At 47.2% G+C, this 19,963-nt stretch overlaps 1 protein-coding gene across 1 annotated transcript in view; it reads right to left on the bottom strand.

Annotated features, from left to right (window-relative positions):
- Positions 1–1,588: 1,588 nt before the first annotated feature.
- The window catches only part of MRGPRX2 (MAS related GPR family member X2), a 29,063-nt gene continuing 10,688 nt past the window's right edge, over positions 1,589–19,963 (bottom strand). The window contains exons 2-4 of the mRNA XM_055317594.1: positions 13,840–13,988; positions 7,504–7,631; positions 1,589–2,606 (exon numbers count right to left, since the gene is read on the bottom strand). Of these exons, the coding sequence (XP_055173569.1) occupies positions 1,589–2,606; positions 7,504–7,631; positions 13,840–13,988 (1,295 nt within the window). The remainder of the gene's footprint in view (positions 2,607–7,503; positions 7,632–13,839; positions 13,989–19,963) is intronic.

The following is a 19,963-nucleotide window of genomic DNA, read 5'->3' as shown; positions in this document are numbered from 1 at the left end:
AAGCACACATCTTTCTGTGACTCGGCAATACCACTTCAGGTGATTTATCCGAGAGAAATAAAAACATGTATCCAGAAAAGGATTTGAATAAGAATGGTCACAGTAGCTTTATTCAAAATAACCAGTAACGAAATACTACACAGACATCTGTCAATATGAAAGTGAACAGTGGTCCACCCGTACAGTGGAAATAGTACTCAGCTTCATCAAAAGGACAAACTCCTGATAGTATGCAATGCCGTGGCCTGGGTGAGTCCTAAAAATATTATGCTGAGTGACACCAGGTAGGAACACAAGAGTACATTGAGCGACCCTAAGTATATGAAATCAAAGGCCAGGAAAAACTAATCTTTGGGGATAGAAGTAGGAATTTTAATTGCCCCTCGGACAGAAGGAATGTCTGAGAGGGACATGAGAAAACTTTCAGAGGTGATACAAACTGTGCTGTGTTTTGCTTGGGGTTTGAGTCACATGGGTGACTCAAATTCATTTCATTCAAATTCGATTCATTGCCAGGACTCGCTGCACTGTACACTTCCGATCTGTGCCATCACTCTCTCCCCACTGTCCCTCAGTTAAAGGACTAAAAAATTATTAGACGAGGCAACACGTAAACTTTACATATTCTTTTTACAGAACATGTCACTTTAGAAAGATTTTTCCATAATCAAATTCACAAAATAAATATTGCAAGCGCTGTGGAGCAAGAGGTAAATCTGACGAAGATCCTGTCCTCGGGGAACACAGAGTCTAGGAAGGCCCATTGGAAATGTGCCATGATGGGTCAAAGAGCTACAGAGAGGGAGAGCTGGGGCAAAGGCTCAGGGGGCAGGAATGAGAAAGCATGCACATGGGGTACCCCTGGAGGGCGTGGGACAAGAAGTCACAGCAAGACAACCTACTTCAAACCTTAAGTGCGCTTTGACATCGATTTGTCCGGGTGCATAACTCAGCTTTGTTCTTGCACAAACTGGAAATGGTGCAAGGAAGAAACAGACGGTGACTCAAATCTGGTAAATGGATGTTTAGCACAGGCTTGGTTTAAAAATCCATCATTTATTCATGCATTAAGTCATTTATTCAGTAAGCATTCATTAAACTAGGGAGATATTCTAGGGCCTTCCCAAATCAAAGAAGATTACTCTTTGGGGCCAGACTGCACTTTAATTCTTTTAATTTTATGGAGACAGATGACGGGAGGGTGACCACAGACACTTGTGATGGAATGTTCTCCTAGTCTGTCCTGAGTGCAGTGACCAAATAAATTTAGACCTTTCCTGCACTGCTTTCAGCTTCCGCTGAAGGTGGGATTCTTCAGAAGGGGACCCCAGAGTTGACAAAGCTTGGGATGGTGTGAAGGCCCTGGTCCAGGCGGTCCTTGAGCCGCTGCACTCAGTGCCTGCTTGACGGGTGCTGTCCCAGTCCTCATGCGGAGGATCGTTATCTCAAACTTAAGCTATATCTGAAAACCTTAAGGTCTTAAGATCGGGGTGCCCAGAGGCTGAGAGAAGTCAAGAAAACCCCCCAAACTGATGGGGAGAAAGTTGGCTCTCAAAGCCACCATTTATCCGACGGAGGCGGCTCTGAGTCAGAATACCAGACTGTTTCCCGACATCTCCAGATGTTCCTGAGGGCTGCTGACTTCACTGTCATCCCCTCCGGTTACGTCCTGCAGAGCCCGCTGGAGGACCATCTTGAGGGTCTTCTGTCGCCGTGGCCACCGCTGTCTAAAGGAGCCAACGAAGAAGTAAATGATGGGGTTGGCACAGCTGTTGACACAGGACAGGACAAGCGCAACCAGATAAAGATGCTGGAGGATGACATGAGACCTCGTCTGAATCCAAAATAAGAGGAACCAGTGAATGCCAAAGGGCAGGCCGCAGAGGAGGAAGGCCAGTACCGTAAGGACCACGGTCATGTACAGCCTGGTCAGTGGCACCCGCTGGGAGCCGCACAGCAGTCTGGTCAGCAGGGCCAGGCTGGAGCCAGAGAGAAGCACAAATAAGAAGATGAGCCAGGTGGCGGTGATGAAGTCAAATGCCCGACACCAACCATGGTCCAAATCCAGAAACAGGAAGCCACAGTACAGCCCCTCCAGGATGCTGAGCAGCAGAGACAGGGCCCAGAGCAGGGCGCACATCACAGCTGACGTGTGTTTTGGGCGGTGGCAGCGGTACCAGATGGGACACAGGGCCGACAGGCAGCGCTCCAGGCTAATGGCACTGAGAATGCTCAGGCTCGCGATGTAGGCGAAGGTCCACACGGTGGTGAAGAAGCTGGGGATCTTGAGGGGCGTGGAGTGGAAGGTGACGAGTTGCTCCAGGGAATATACCGTCTGGAAGAAGAGGTAGAGGAAGTCGGCTCCTGCCAGGTTGAGGATGTAGACGGAGAAGGCGTTCCTCCGCATGCGGAAGCCCAGGAACCAGAGCACGATCATGTTTCCTGCCAGCCCACCTAGGGCAAATGTGAGGCTCAGCGAGGCCATGATCACGGTCTGCACGTTGGGGGTTTGCAGAAAGGGCTGGTCACTTGCATTCCTTGGCGTGAAGGTGCTCTCCCAGGCTGGGCCCGTGGGATCGATGCTCAGAAACCCCCCACTGGTATTCCTGGGAACACAAAAGAGACTTGAGCACCTGCTGTGTGCTCACTGATTCTCAGGGCCACCCTGCCACGTGGGGGATTACCGTGTCCACGTTACAGAGGAGGGAAAAGGAGGCTTGCAGAGACTAAGATACTTGCTGAACACCACACTGCTTTGGAGTTCTGGAACTTGGAGTCAGACCTTCTACTGACATGGGGATATTCTAGGGTTCAAACACTTCTTAATCTCCCAGACCACGTCAGATCTGCAGGAGGCAGGAGGAGAAAAGTCTGGACAGGTTATGTGTGGTGACGACGGGACTCTGAGCTCCACATTCATTCTGCCTGGGACTGAGCTTTTCCTTTTAGGGGCCAGAAAGTTGGAAGACCCAGGCCAAGACCTATGGACAATCTCAGTGACTGAAGGTGGTCCATCCACTGGAAAGGAGATCATGAGTTAGGGTTATGAAGAGAATGTGACCTTTTGCAATGACAGGTATGAGTATGGCCAAACCTCTTGGCCAGAAATGGCCCAGCATGTCAGCTTTATGAGGACAGGAAATACTTTCCTCCTGTCCGTTAGTGTGTCCCCAGTGCCCTGCTCTGTTGCAGGGGAGACACTCTAAGTCACTCTTACAATGGATTTCTTCCTAGAGCAGTCAAAAATCACAAACTTAAGATACTTATAAAATATTTATGTACCCCACCTTTAAAAAACAAACAAAAAACCCTTCACAAAACTATGTTCCATTCTCAAGGCATTTATTTATTTATTTATTTATTTATTTATTTATTTGAGAGAGAGAGAGAGAGGGAGCACCAGCAGAGGGGAGGGGCAGAGGGAGAAGCAGACTCCCTACTGAGCAGGGAGCCTGAAGCAGGGCTCTATCCCAGGACCTTGGGATTATGACCTGAGGGGAGGCAGACACTTAACTAACTGAGCCACCTGGGCCCCCCCATTCTCAAGGCATTTATGAGATAATGAGAGATTATTCTGAAGTGACACCAGATCCCTGCGGAGGGTCAAATGAACTTCCTGAGGAGTACCATGAGAAATTGATCCAAATACACAGAGAAAATCCCGGAAAATCCCAACTATGAGGAGGGCATAAGAAGAGAGAGATTTTGGGATACCGAGGTAGCTCAGTCGATTAAGTGTCTGCCTTTGGCTCAGGCTGTGATCTTAGGGTTCTCGGTTGGAACCCCGAGTAGGGCTCTCTGCTCAGCAGGGAGTCTGCTTCTCCCTCTATGCTTCCCCCGACTCCTCTCTCTTTCTCTCTCTCTCAAATAAATAAATAAAATCTTAAAAAGAGAGAGAGAAATGGATTTTGTCCATTTCTCCATCAAATCTCATTTCCATCTTCTTACCCTCCTCTGCGTCCTCAGAGTCCTCATCCAGGGGCTCCCTCTCTCTCTGGCTCAGTTGCTTTCAGCCAAAGGGAGACACAGACCAGAGCTGGAGGGCAGGAGGAGGGCGACTGGGGGTTTGTGGCTTTCTAGCTTTTTCTCTCTGCCAGGCTGTGAGTTAGCAGTGGAGGTGTTACTCTGCTTAAGGGCTTCACCCTGGTCTAATGGCCTTTCCTAGAGCCACAGCTCCAACTACACCTACAGCCACAGCCCTCCGGAGTTCTGGTAACTTCTTCCCCTTCACCCTTCAGGCTGTGTCCCTGGGGTCTTCAGTAAGCACCCTCTACAGATTTCCCTTAGCTCTGCCCATACCTGTGTAACCAGTCCTTTCATTACTCTCCTCAATTATCCCATTAGACTGTGCCCTATAGATTCTGCTTGGACAATGTCACATACAAGGATACAAAGGGAAAAAAACCTCCTTTGGATAGCAAGCAAATTTGTGGATCCTGATATTATTAAAACAATTTAGCTTTGGAATGTCTTGCCAAGATGCCATCTTGCTCTCTAAATTAGGATTAGCAACATACATCTCTCCATAGTTGCGGATTTGAAGTTTGGAGAGAAAGAGAGTATACGGAGATAGGAAAGAAGCCAAGAGAGCCTGGTGGACCCTGTTTGGCTCTCCCACAGCCCAAGTTCCCAGCACCCAAAGACTCCCATGAGGGAGCTTCGTGCCTCTTGATTTGCGGTGGGGTGGCCCTGGCTTCCTGCATGCCCTACCTTAAGATGAATTCACAAGTCTGTGGACTAAGAGGAAGGAATCAAAACTGCCTTTGAAAGAAACTCTTACCTGAGCACCATTCTTCTTGCTGGAGGTAGAGAATAGCGAAGGAAAAGCTTTCCTGAGAGCTGAGGAACAGCAGAGAATGCTTCTCTACCCTCTGGAAGGCAAGGGGTCTGCAGCAGCAAGTGTGTAATCTGGTGACCGCCCGAGGCTTATCAAGATGTTGGCCAACCCCTGTGATTTCCTGTCCCCAAAATGCACTGGCACATGAGATCCTGGAGACGTGACAGACAAGAAACTTCACGAGATGTTTCTCATTTGCGGTGACTCCAACCCCTTATCTCAGCCTCTCTACGGTCTACCCCAGCCGGCCCCCCTCCTTGTGAGGAACGGCTGTCCTGGAGCCTTTTGCTGCCCTCTGTGTCTAGGCAGTAAACCAGCCACCAAGCAGCATGAGCTCCCTCCCATAGCTTCAGAATTGTTTGCTTGGCATTCAAGGCCCTGCATGGCCTGGCTCACTGGATCTTTTTAAATTTAATCACGGAAGCACTGTATGCACATTCATTTTATTTCAAATGACGCTGGGGTGTAGAAAGTGAAATGTGAAGTCTTTCCTAATCTCATTCCCCATTAGCAACCAGTGTTTCTAGTTTCCCTTCTTAGTTCTTGTACGCGCTAATACTATAGTTTTGTGTAATAAAACTACACCTCTGGGGATCCCTGCGTGGCGCAGCGGTTTGGCGCCTGCCTTTGGCCCAGGGCGCGATCCTGGAGACCCGGGATCAAATCCCACATCGGGCTCCCGGTGCATGGAGCCTGCTTCTCCCTCTGCCTGTGTCTCTGCCTCTCCCTCTCTCTCTCTCTATCATAAATAAATAAAAATTAAAAAAAAAACTACACCTCTGCTCTTGGCTTGTCAATAACAACAGCAGGGAATATCGGATGCCCTTACAAAAGATAAAAGTCAAGCTTGATCAAGCAATTTCTTGGTGGTTTCTTTCTCACTAATGAGGAATACACTAAAGGTTTAGTCTTTGGAGGTCCCAACTTTTCTTGGGGCGCTTCTCTTAGATTTCTGACCTTTGCCTTGTCTTAAAACTCCGTCTTCTAGAAGCCATAATAGGAAATATGAATCTCCTTCTGAGAGCAGAGGGCATTCCATTAAAGGAAGTAACTTTATCAGCTTTGTGCTTCAGGAAAGTCTCTCAGGCTGCCAAGAGGAGAATATATAGGTTATAAATGAAAATATAAATCTCCGCTCATACTTCTACAATAGAAACAACTGCACAAACACTTTGGTGTATGCACACAAAATATACAACTGTTTCTGCTGCTTTGTAAGGTGTAGTATATTTCCAATTTAATAATTATTAATTGTGGAATCTCTTTGATCTTGGGTCCTCATCTGTAAAATGAGATGCCTTCCAGCTGTGATGAATCTACAGCTAAGAAATCCCTGGGGCCTGTGGAGGCCTCTCTCCTCATGTGCCCTCCTCCACCCCCCTTGGATCTGTTCTGTACCAAGGAGAATGGAGACCTCAAACAGGGCTCTTTCCCAAGGCCAAATCTGATCCCAAAGTGACTCTCATCTATCAGGTCTTTTTTTTTTTTTTTAAATCAGGTCTTTAATGGTTCCCAGAGGCTCCCCTCTTCATCTCTCAGTGTTACACTCATCAGTCTAGGCATCCTCTGCACCCCAAAATTTTGTGTTATGAACTCTTTTCAGTAGAGTTGAGCATGCAGGGCAATGTCATTTAGAAAGTCCCTCTAAAGAACGGTTTTGTTGTCTATTGTGTCTGTGTGTGTGGTAGGGTGGAAGAGTGTGAGTATGTATGTGTAGCTGATTTCACTATGTGAACTTGCAATTATATTTTGGGAGGGTGTGGCTCATCCCTGTATCGGAGCCTCTTCTCATTCCATCCCACGCAGGTAGCACCAGAGCTGAAAGCCAAGCACATGCAATGAAACCAATGTGGGGGGTGTTGTGGGGAGGGATGGCTGGGGCAGGGGGCACATCTTGATGGTATCATCTGAACTCTGAGTCCCACTATGCCTGGAGCCACGTTGTCTTGCCACCTCTCAGTAGTTGGAACCAATAATGTCTATTTTGCTAAAAATAATTTAATTTGGTCCCGTTTTTTGCTCACACAGCCACAAATATGCCCATATTAAAGCACTGATCACATAGTACTTTCAGCATCTGAGGACATATTTCTCTCATATTGCACTGTGAGTGCCTTGAGAATAATGAACATGTGTTCGAGTCGCAGTGCCGGGGACAGTATCTGACTCAACACTCAGCAAAAAAAAAAAATAAATAAAATAAAATAAAAATTTAAGTGTATGCATTTGGATCTGCAAGGATGAGTGAATTCGAGACTGAAAAAATGATTCGGAGAAGTGAGGATTGCGAAGTCACTCGAGGGGTAGAATTTTAAAGCCCAACTTTGGGGCTTTAAACACTTGCCCATAGAAGAACAAAACAAGATGCAGATAAAAAAATATTTGACAGGGTACAGTCCGCTTTAAAGCATACACAACATTTAAGAAGCCCAGTTCTTGTGGGAAACAGAACTCATCTGTGGTTGACTTAGATTCACTTCTCTGTGACGGTCCCATTTGGGAAGCGGCGTTCTGAAGGAATGGGGGAGCAGGACACTGTGACACAGAGAATCACAGGGGAACCCAGGAACGTGGGAGCAGAATAAGCTGGAGTTGGGAGTGGGGACAGGACGGTCACCCGGTTACAGGATCCTTTTTATAAAACCCCCACTGAGGGTGGGCCTCACCAATCTCTTGCCTCCTCTCCACCAGGGCTGGAGGACTGTGACTGCAGCGTCAGAACAATGGCGGCCTTATGGTGGCTCAGGGGTGGGGTGCCTGCTGGAGGAAATGGGTCAAGGTCAACCTGAACTGGCTGGATGGAGGACAGAACAGTCCCAAGGCTTCAGAGAGGGAAGAGAAACCATCCGGGGAGAGCAGAGGAGCCAGGACGGAGGGGCCTCCCCAGTGAGGGCGCTGTGCTTCTCTCCTCCACGTCTGGGTGTCCACAGTCCTTGCATAGGGAATCACCCGGCTTCTTAGGCCCTTGATGACACCAAATAAGGCAGCAACTTCCACAGGGCTCTCTAGCGAGAGGACCGGAAGTTCATTTTAGAGTCAGGAGCTCCAGGAAGGACTTCCTGCCTGTGGGCAGCTCTGAGCTCACTTTCTACTGGAGTAGAGGAGACGGAAAGCAAAAGCTATTGAATTCTTTCCTTTCCATTCCTCCGCCTCATGAGGTCAAACTGCTCTTGCTCAGACAAGGGCTAGTTCTTCAGAAGATCAGAGGATCATGGAGATAGGAGTCCCGGGGCTCCTAGCGGCTGTGTGGTCAGGGAAGCCCGCAGCCATTTTCGTCTGAGGAAAGCCAACCTCTTTCTCCGTCTGGTTCTTCGTTCCTTCAGATCTGCTGTCAGGAAACATGAAATATGGGCCTGGGGAAGTTTCTAGAACTAAAAAAGTTGGGACGGCCAATGCTCTTGTTTTCCTAGTTGATATTTCTTTTTCCTCTAAGGATGGCTTACGTGCACTCACCAAGAGTTTATCGCATGTCTACTTTGTGCCCAGCGTGGTTGTAGGCCCTGGGAGTAAGAAGGCGGGAACGTCAGGAAACTCAGATGGAGGGATAGGAATGCGACATTCCACGTGGCGCCACTAGGTGGTAGTCAGTGATTACTGTGGGGATCCTGTAACCCTTGGCTGGCCAGCAGGAGGCCCGGGCCCTGAAGCTGGGGAAGAGGTCCAACCTAAAATTGGAAGAGGGAAGGGGAGCCATGTTATTTCTGGATGGTTATTCACAGGGTGGGGCAGTGTAGGGCAGGGTCTATGAGACCAAGCTCTGGAATGGTCATTCCTGGTCTTAAATCCCAGTTCCAACAGGATTACTAACGACCTGACCCTTACTAACGGTTAAATTGCTTCATCTCACTAACCCTCAGTTACCTCAGTGAAATGGTGGTTGATGTCTGCCCACAGAGTTGTTGTGAGGTGCTTACTCAAAGACACAAGTGAGGGCTTGACATGTGGGAGGAGCTCTAAGACTGTCAAGAAATGCTCATCGTGGTCATCAGGATCCTCACTCTCCTTCCCTGGAATCCCACAAGGCCTCTGAAGCTTGGTCTTGACCTCCCAGTTCCCCAGACCCTTAGGGTCTGAAGCTACTCAGCACACATAGGCCAAGGCGAGCTCTGGGGGACTGGCCCAGGCCCTTCCAGCTGCCTTTGTGTGACTGAGGGTGAACCGTATTTCCACTCCTGTCGCTGGCATCTCTATGAGAGTAGATACCTCATGTAAGCAGGGGCTGTGAACTAATAAAGCCCTATAAAAATGTAAAGGATCATTATAGCTACAATAACTCTCTTAACTCTCACAGGAACATTTGTTGGGGAGCAAAACAGGGCAAGAAGCGCTGCTCTTTAGCTTGCAGCAGACACCAGCTCCTCTCTGTGTCTTTCTGGCTTCAGGGAACCCCAGTGACCTCCATGTCACCCTCTTCTTCCTGGCTGTCACCTGGTGAGGCCTGCTGGTCTGGTTTTCTCCAGCTTCAGCTGCTGGTGTTTGGCCAGGGCGGGGTGGGGAGAGGTAGTGGCATTTTGCCAGGAGGGAACAGGGAGAGGCAGTGGGCCTTGCTGCCAGGGAGTGGGGAGGGTATGTGTAAACACCCGGGTTGGGTTGGGCAGCCAAGGAGGACAGAGGTCCAGGCCCAGACCTGGCTTCGGTTTAAACCTGCAGCTCCCTGAGGGCTGGGTTGGTCCCAGGCCTTGTTACAGTTGCTGGATGGAGAAGAACCTTGGGGCCTGGGAGTTGACGGATCTCTGTTTTGTTTTATTTTATTTTTTAAAAGATTTTATTTATTCATTCACGAGAGACACAGAGAGAGGCAGAGACGCAGGCAGAGGGAGAAGCAGGCTCCCTGTAGGGAGACTAATGCAGGACTCGATCCCAGGACCCCGGGATCACGACCTAAGTTGAAGGCAGACGCTCAACCACTGAGCCACCCCGGCATCCCCAGACCTCTGTTTTAAACCAGCTCCTTGTATGAGGCCAAACTTCAGAAAACCAGCGCTGGGGAGCTGGGCACATGCCCGATTTCCAGATAGCTGCACAGTTGGGAGCTACACTTTGGGAGAATGGAAGGAAGGGGCTAGAGCAGACTATGCTGCAGGATAGAAGGATCGCACTCTGTCTCACATGCGTTCCAAATACTAAACTGCCCCAGCCTCTGTGCCTCTGCGTACAGGCTGCATGGTCTGTGCTCTTCCCCTCCTCTGCCTCCCGGAAGTCTCCTTAGCCTTTTGGCCCAGTCAGGTTCCCCTGTTGGAATAGATCCCAGTTCACAGGGGCAATTTCCCAGAGCTGAACCCACAACCCCTGTGGTCTGCCTTATAGGTTTGACACAGCACAGGCTGCTCTATAGGGACACTTATGAGCATGTTCTCCAGGTTGGAAACCCTCTGAGAGCAGGGACCCTGTTAGTCATTCATTGGTTCATTCATTCATTTGATCATAACCATGGAGCACCCATTGCCTGGCAGGCCCTGTTTTGGGTGTCAGAATTTGCCCAGGGAGCCTGCCCTGAAATCCAGGTCCTGATTCCTGGCCCAGTGCCCTTTCCAAAGACCCTCTGCTTCCCGCCCACCTCACCTGGAGCCCAGGTTGTACTCTAGGAAGGAGTACTAAGCGCCCCCCTTCCTCTTAGAGCCTGACAGGTGATCCCCTGTGGCATTTGTGGGCAGGTAAGGGGACTGGGAGGCACCTCCCTGTGACTTCCCTCTTCTTTCCAAAGAGTATCAATCAGGTAACAATAGAAACATGCCCTTCCCTTCACCACCTCTGCAGCCTCACATGGTAGCCCCAGGTAGCAGGCCCAGGCTCCGTGGGTCACATCTGGTCGCCACTCCTGGCCACGTGACCTCAGGCAAGTCTTCCAACCTCTCTCAGCCTTAATTTCCTCACATCTAAAAAGGAGGTAGTAAGAACACCTTCTCCCTGAGGTGTTGTGAGAATTCCCTGAGCTCCTGCACCTTCAGTAAACGGGATTCTTGTCCTTCCTGCCCCACTCCTCCCACTCCTGAGGCCTGAGGGCTGAAGTCAACTCCCAATCATGGCGAGTTAGCTTCCAATTTAGCAGACTCAGAGCTAGGAAGCCCAGTCTTCCTCTTCTAGCAAGCAGCCCCAGATAGCATAAGAAGAAAAATGAAATAATAATGACAATTATAACAATAGCAATGTCTATCTTTTTTATGATTCTTACGCTGTGCCAGGTCCTGTTATACATACCCTACATTTATTAACTCATATAATCCTCACTACCACCATATGAAGTGAGTGCCATTACCACCCTTTTTTCCAGATAATTAAACTGGGACACAAAGAGGTTGAGGAATTGCCCAGGATCGCACAGTAGTAGCTGTCAGAAAGCAAGAGGTATTCTGTGCACCTGTTGTACAGCTGGGTTACCACAGTATTGGCTAAATTTAAAAGGTGAGCCTAGGATACGTGAAGTGGGGCATAAAAAAAAAGCAAAAATGCTTCAATGGATATCTTAGGTTAAACCTGTTCCCTGATGTCCTCCATCACTTGTCTCCAGTATCACAGCAGAAAATCCTTTGGGGGCTCCATTGTGGTCATGACAATGGTCATGCTTCTTTTCACAATGGTAGGCAGTGTTCATTGTGGCAGACAGCATGGGTTCAATTCCTGCCCCTTCTTCAGCTACATGGCCTTGGATGACTTAGCTAACCTCTCTGATCCTCAGGTGCACAAAACTAACCTCAAGGGGATATCATGGTGATTAAATGAAATAAAGTCCTGAAGAGCTTAGCCCAGTGTTCAGCACGTAATAGGGGCTCATTAAATATAGGCTGAACTTAGGTGTGTAAAGCAAGGACTGTAGGTCAAACCCTAGCAATGCCAAGACTCATTCTTGCAGCGCTCATTCAAGCAGCATTGACTGAATACATGCTCCATGCCAGGTGCTTTGGCATACATTGCTCATTGGTTCTTCCCAGCAACCCTCTGAGGCAGGTACTATTACCCCATTTTACACATGAGGAAACTGAGGCTCACTCACTAGGCACTGTATCAGAGCTAGGATTTTAACTCAGCTTTGTCTGACTCTTTTGCAATGCTCTACTATGCAATAGAAGGTCACCAGTACGCACAGGTTGGATAAAGTACATCATTGATTAGGAGTGGTGACAGAGGTCCCCTCCACGACCCCAACTGGGGTGTCCAGGGACTGGACTTCCAGAGCTGAGGTTGTGTTACACTTGCTGTGCAACTTTGAGCCAGTCACATCACCCCTCTGGGCCTCACTAGCTTCATCAGCAAACCAAGAAAGTTGGACAGATTATCTGAAAGATCTTTTCCAGCTCTGGACTGCTGCGATGCTCCTCCAATTTCAAAAAAAAGATGCCAGTGCGTGATCCTGGAATGGAAGAAGCATAACAGTGGCCCTTGACATCTCAAATCTGTTTTGCCTTTTGAACCCGTGTGTTTCTGCACAGATTCAGAATCTGCCAGAAGAAAACTCTCTAATTAACCTACAGGGACTAACCCAGCTAGTAATTACCCCTATTATTTTTAATTGTATTTTATAAGGTGCCTTTCATCCAAGATCTCAAAGGGCTTCTCAAACATTCATTAGTGGAGCCCCACCCCCTCCCATGTGGATATGAAAGGCAGGGACTGATTTTAATGTCAGAAAGAAGAGGTGAGGGGCGCCTGGGTGGCTCAATTGGTTGTGTATGACTTCAGCTCAGGTCATGATCCCAGGGGCCTGGGATCCGGCCTTAATGGGGCTCCCTGTTCAGCAGGGAGTCTGCTTCTCCCTCTGGCCTTCCCCCTGCTTGTGCTCCCTCCCTCCCTCTCTCTCTCTCTCTCCCAAATAGATAAATGAAATCTTTAAAAAAAAAAAAAAAGAAAAGAAGAAGGAAGGAAAGAAGGAAGGAAGGAAGGAAGGAAGGAAAAGAAAGAAGAGATGGGGGCAGAGAGAAGGGGACTGAGATCCTGGGAGCAATTTCACCTCTGAGTTCAAAGGAGAGAAGAGACACATGCAAAAGAAATGTTCACTTTCAGACGGAATTCAAGGGCTATTCAGTGAAGAGCAGATGGATCAGGGAATGTTCCTCTTTCTTAAAAGATCACCTTCTATCTGTGAGTGCCTAAGAGAGGGCCATTCAGTTTGGTTTGGTTCAATTTGATATGCTTCATTTCACTTTAGACTTTTTCATCAGGTGTCCTTTAGGCTGATCCCCAGCACACAGGCCTGTGCTCAGTGATGGAAGAAGCAAGGTCTCAGAGTGTACCCATTGCAGGTTTGGGCACACTGGTGCAAGCAAGGGGTCCAGGAACCTCCCAGGAGAGCCCTGATTGGCTGTCTTAAATGAATGGCTGAAGCCAAAGCTAAGATGCCCCAGCATGTGGCCAGCTGCTGCCCCAACACCTCCCTGGCAGTTGGAGGAGAGAGGATGAGTCTGGGTCCATATGCTAAGTCCAGGGACCTGACTGATGAATGACATAGAAGGACTGTTTTGAGCAGTTCCCCACAAGGACCACTCCTCTCCTTCCCTCCGCAGTCCCCTGCACCATAACCAAGCCACTGTGGTACTTGTCCCAAGTTCCTTTCATCCCCATTCCAATGAATAGATAGAAGAGATCACTGCGGATGACAAGAAGCTTCACTGTCCCAGGGTTGGGTGAGGGGCCTACAGTCTTTCCTTCTGGTCTGTGAGATCCTGGAGGGCAGAACCCTGCCTGCCTGTTCACCAGTTTCCTCAGCACATGTTCTGGGCACAGAGAAGTGGATGCTCAGCACATATTTGGTGACCAACAGAGCAGATCATGAAGCTGTCACACTATTTCTAGCCTTGCAGGACGGTCAGCTTGCTTCCTCAGCTTGTGGATGGCTAGATCCAAAGGACAGCCAGGGCCACGTGACTCCAATGACTTTAGAAGCCAAAGACAGAAGACACTGTTAAGCTGGGGATAAGGGTGCCAGTGATGCGGTGGCCAAGGACCCCAGAGCGAGATGGTGTGGGAAGCAAGGCACATGGTATGAGGCATCAAGGCGGAGGACTGACCTGGCTGATGGGAGCTTCAAGGGCCCATGAAGTTACTCTCAGGATGATGCAACCTGGAGGGATATGAATGACCTGAGAGAAGGAGGAGGCATGGCCTTGCTCACAAGGAGCCGGCAGTTTGTTGTAGAGATTAGATTTATACACAAGAGCTATTAGAGAACAATGCAAAGAGATTTATCACTGACTAGATTGGGAGTTTCCCATGTGGAGAGACAGTCTTATTCATGGCCATATTTCTTGTTGGGCCTGATGAAATTGTAGGTACTTTTTACTGCTCCAGATACACTTGATGATTAGTTGTTACATTGGATGGCATGAAAGGTTACATGGCCTAGATCAGAAAAGGAAGGAACCTGGAGGCCAAGATGCCGGGGAAGGCTTCAAGAGGGAGGAGGAGCCATGGTGGTTACTCATAAATGATGAGTGAAAAGAATAGCCGCCCACCTTGTCAAAGGGCTTTCACATTACATGAAGCCTGTGCGGTGAGGACAATCAGGGGAGCATAGTTATCTAGTGAGAGGGCATATTCCTGGGTTTTGCCGGCCCAGTGTCCATTCCCTTCTCTTCTGGGAATGCCACCTTGTTTTCTCTCTCAGTCTATGTGTTTCATTGGAGCTGCCATCACCTCTAGACTCAGACCCAGCGAATCAGAGAGCTGCAGCCTCCTGGCCACAGGATTTGCTCAGGGATGACTAGGTGACCCAACGTGGGCCAGTGAAGACCCTCTTAAGGACTTCTTGTAGAACTCTTGGGGGAATGGCACTCTTTCCGTTGGGACTGTGAAGCTAGAAGAATATAAGCATGAAGCTGCTGATTGTGAAACTGGCTACCAGATGGGGGAAAGACCATTTAAAGTTGAAGCTCAAACACAAGAAACCAGAACTGCAAAACAAGTGGGACATTGCTACTCTTGATAATTTCTCAGATATGTAAGTCAACACATTTCTTTTAAAAAATTTCCTCTTAAACTACTTAGATTGAGTTTTCTGTCACTTGTAACTGAAAAAATTCTGGCTCATATGCCTATCTGGTGAGTAATATTGTGAACCAGATCCTGGGTCTTCTCAACCATCATCCATCAATCTATCACCCATCCATTATCCATCATCCACCCATAACCCATCCATCCATCCGGCCATCCATCCATCCATTCATCTATCATCAGCCTATCCATCCATCCATGATCCATCCATCCATCAATCCATCCAATACACATACATTTAATAAATAAAGCAGTTGCACCATGTATTTTAGATGAATTAACAGATGGCTAATTATCATGATATATTTGATGACAAAGATACATCCACCTCCCTTTAATCCTAGTGGAGATTGGTCAACAAAGTACAAACCGAGTTTTGAATTCAGAACTTGGAATTCAGTCTGGAACTCAGTCCCCCAAGGCAATGCTGAATTTCATTAGTGTCATCAGCACATGGACAGACATGACCCTTCTTTTGCTAAACAGGATTCAGTCACGCTGGTGGCACAGCCCAAACAAGAAAGTCCAGAATGTCATTGACAAACATGTGGATTTTCCTGTTGGAGCTGTTGGAAATACTCTGAGCTCTGTGGTGATGTCATTGTGAATTGCCAAAGAGGGCTTACTTACTGTAGCCTCACTTTTGTTCCTTGTATCACAGAGGCCACATTGAACACAGAGCTGCCCAAGAACCATGGAGGCAAGTGCCAACTCTTTCAGGATGATTCTGTAGCTTTCAAGAGTCAGAACACATATAAATACATCAATCTTCTATCTTGACCTCCCGTTTTCCAAGAAAAACCAACTCAGAGAAGAAAGCGTGTGTCAAAAACACCAGGGCACATAAGGAATTACAAGGAGAGACTAGATCCAAACTCCTGACCCTCAATCTGGTTCTTTTTCTGTGATGCCACTCTTCCTCCTTGGGGCACATTCCAAAGCAGATAGAGTTTGTCTCCAAGGGCTCATATTTCCTCTTTGATCAGTTACTGGCATTGGTAGATCAAGAAATACTTCAGGCACTGGGCCATATTGCAAAGATTTTTTTCACATTGTCTGCTATTATCTGCTTGTGGGTCACATGGCACATAAGGATGGATGGACACGGTGGTCACAGAATTGGTGGAAAGGACTCTTAGTAGTTGGGTTGCCCAACCCCCTCCTGATATTGAGACTTCCTCTATAGCCCCTGGTGATGCACCTGCTAGATGTGTAGGTGGTGGAGTTGAAGAGGTTATGCTTTTAGTCCTCTCAGAAGAGAGTCAGAAGACTCCTCCAAGATGTCAATTCATCAATGGCCTCTTCTACCCTTCTCTAAAATCTTTAGTCTCTCTCCTTCACTCCTTCCTCTTCGTTAACAAATATGTTGGCTCTCTTTCCTTCTCTTTTTCCTAAAATGAAGAAACCAATAAACAAGCAGTAATTCTTCTTTCAATGTTGTCACATGCATAGAGACCTTCTTATCTTTCTCTGTGCTTCCACTAAATTTCTTGATTCCTTTATGCTTGCTGTCCACACTTCATGACTCCCCCACTTCTTAACTTTTGGCTGCCTGATTCTTTCAGAAGACACCAATGACATCTTAATTATGAAGTTTGGTACCTTAAAAAAGAGTTTATTTATTTATTTATTTGAGAGAGAGAGAGAGAGAGCATGAGCAGGAGGGGCAGAGGGAGAGGGAGAGAGAATCCTTAGCAGACTTTGTGCAGAACCTGACTCGGGGCTTGATCTCACCACCTGAGATCAGACCTGAGCCAAAATCAAGAGTCAGACACCTAATCAACTGTGCAACCCAGTCCCAGTTGTCCGTGGTGTTTTTTTTTATTTTTATTTATTTATTTTTTTAATAAATTAATTTTTATTGGTGTTCAATTTACCAACATACAGAATAACACCCCGTGGTGTTTTTTTTTAACCTAAAATTTTATATTTCCTTTGCATTATTTGAAATGTTGGTCACCCAGTACTCAATCTCCCTTAATACGACGTTGACCTGATTCTCTTTCTTCCCTTTGCACATTATTCTGCTTCTTCTGATTATATCTCTGTTTTCACTTCCTTGGCTCATTCGTTTTAAGTTTCTCTCTGGGCAATCTTGTCCATCCATTGATAGCTCAACACATAATTGAGTGCAAGGTGCTGTGCCAGGAAATAGAGATTCAGAGATGGATTGCAATCATTCTTGGTCTCAGTGAGGCTACTTTCTATTGATGCAGACAGATAAGTTCATCTCAACACCAGGTGATGACAATTGCTGGACCAGGATTTTGGAGATCGCCTTGTCAATTCTCACATTTTACAGAAGGGTAACTGAGACATAAGGAGAGGAAATCAGTTGCTTGTGGTTCTACAGAAAACTTGCAGAACAGCTAAGGAAAGGCCTGAAGTCTCTTAAATTATATCTTTGTCAGAGAATGGCTAATGGTGACTTTTCTAGTGAGGTTGTAAGGTATTAGGATACAGAATGGTATTAGGAGTTTGCTCTGAAATAAAAATGCATTTCACTGAGATTTTTCTACAACCCCAGACTGATCATTGGCACCTGTATCTTCTTTCAAATACTCTGGCAAGAAGCCATATGGTAGAGATCCTACAATTGGGATTTCTATATGGAAGGAAAGAAAAGCAATACTTACTGAACACTTAATATAAGCCACAAAACTAAGGTATAAAAATGACTCACATCAATCTTGAAGCAAAACCAGGATTAGAACTCAGATATCCTGTCCTCGTCTACTGTTCTTTTCATGAAGCTAACAGCTATAAGTTGACTGCCTGGGCTAGAATGCTGGGCTATCACCTGCCCAGGAAAGAGAGAGAAATGACTGCCTGTGGGCCTTCTGAATGTGGGAACCACTTGCATACCCATTGCATGCATTTGGGTAAGAACTTGCCCTCATCTTTGTCTTCAGAGATAACATCATGGGCATCCAACCTGTAAAGTTGCACAGGATTCTATGCTTAGAAGGGTCTCATGTTTGGTTTAGTGTTGCCACCTTGAAATTCTTAATAATTTGTAAGCAAAAGGGTCCCACATATAGGTCTCCTTCATATGTATAGTTCACTGTTCTCTCTGTCTTTATCCCCGTAGGAAGGGCCATTGGAAAAATTACCTGAAGGCAATCTTCTAGGCCAGCTAGGTGCTTCTCTGTATTCCCTGGACTACTTCATGGAGGGGTTTTATCTTCCCCAGATATCATGAAGCTTTGTCCTCCTGGGTCACAGCAGAGTATGCATTCATCTATCCAGCTTCGCCAGATCAGAAACCAAATCATCAGCCACTTCAAACATCTCCATCTCTGGTTCAAGAGCCTTTGGCAGATACCATCCTAGAGGAAGCCCAGCTTCTATAGCTGGCATCTCAACATGGGTCCAGTTTACTTTTGCAAGATTTTCTCTCAATGTTCACATACATAGTCTATACTTAGACCACAGTATGTTTTTTCCCCCAGGTCCATCTTAGATACTTTGACTTCTGCATTTCTCCTTTCCATCCTAGTGCACTGCCTTACTTTTATCATCAGTTGATTTTTCTTCTGTCCATTAAGACCTAGCTGTGGCCCCATCTCCTCTGTAAAAGGTCTTCTCTGACTGCCCATTCTGTATCCTCTTTCCCTACAAAGCTGTGTGGTTCCTGAAGTCAGAGCTGGTGTCCCACATCTCTTTTCCTCACTAAGCCACACACATCCAAATGTGGTCAGTGAATTGTTGCTGGTGTCTTGTTTTCTCAGGAGGGGAGAAAAGGCAGGAAATCCATTTCCAGGTAAGGTTGGGTCATGTGCTCCCAGACCCAGTTTGCCTGCTGTTGGAGGTGAGCCAGTGAGAGGCTCATTAAACCTGTTCCCCAGCTGAGGCTCTGAGCTGAGCTGGCCCCAATGTCCATGGTGACCACAGATCTCACCAGGGGATATCGGCTCAAATGTCCAAGGAAGGGAGGCAACTTTCCCTACAAGGGCAGAAGTATGTGGGGATGCCAGGGGTGGAGTGTCCAAGCTCCAGAAGGCAATGCTTACTGTTTTCTGGCTGACCAGACTCTATCCAGAGTGTAGACACCACATGATTAGATAAAAGGCTGGAGGTGGAAGGATTACCAGGAAGAGGAAGGGTTGAGAACCGCTGCCAAATGGGAAGCGGTTGTAAGAACTAGGCACGATTTCTCTTCTTCTAGGAGAATAGAAATCTTGAGGGGTGCCTGGGTGACTCAGTCAGTCAAATGTCTGGCTTTGGCTCAGGTCATGGTCCCAGGGGCCTGGTATCAAGGCCTGTGTCAGGCAACCTACTCAGCGGGGAATCTGCTTCTCCCTCTCTCTTGACCCTTCCACCCCCACTTGTGCTCTCTTTCTCTCTCATTTTATCATAAATAAATAAATAAATAAATAAATAAATAAATAAATAAATAAAATCTTTTTAAAAGGAAAGAGAAGAAAGCTTGAGAGAATGTGCCCCACATCTTTCAAATGGTCAAAGGCTAACATTGACTAGTGAAGATGGACTCCTTCTGTGTGGCCCCTCAGGGCTGAAGTAGGGCCAGGACAGGAAAGTTATAGGGAAGCAGAGTCCTGCTCAAGCAGGACTGTTCAACATGGAAGAGGCTTAAGGCGGAGGGAATAATAAGTTTGCTCTCCCTGCTCGGAGTGCCCACATAAAGTTTCCTCCCCAACTGATCTTCAACTCAGCCACTTACCTCTGTTTCTCCATACAACTCTTTCCCCTCATTTCTCAGAGCAATCTTTAAAGCTTCATCTCCAGCCCTTAAGCCTCAGATCCTACTCTGATGTAAACATATGGAACATTCTCCACTGCCCCCATTCTGGTCTTATCACCTCTTCCAACAGTCTTCTAACCAATGCCTCAGTCAGCTACCTGCCTCTATGTTGTCAGAGTGCGACTTCTAAATTACAGATGTACATCCATTACTCTCCTGTTATACTCCTTCCAGTGGATTCCTGGTATCCTCGTGAAATGACTGGATCCCTTACTATGACTTGGAAAGCCCTTCGTGGTCTGACATAGCAGCTTCATCCCTTGCACTTTCCCCTTGCACTTTACACACTAGCAATACTGGATGCTTTGGATCCATGCCCCAGCACACTCATTGCCACCTCTGGGCCTTTGCATGTGCTGCTCCTCCTCACCTGAAAG

Source organism: Nyctereutes procyonoides, unplaced genomic scaffold, assembly GCF_905146905.1.
Source record: "Nyctereutes procyonoides isolate TBG_1078 unplaced genomic scaffold, NYPRO_anot_genome, whole genome shotgun sequence".
Lineage (NCBI taxonomy): Eukaryota > Metazoa > Chordata > Mammalia > Carnivora > Canidae > Nyctereutes > Nyctereutes procyonoides.
This window is presented reverse-complemented; position numbering and strand designations above follow the sequence as displayed.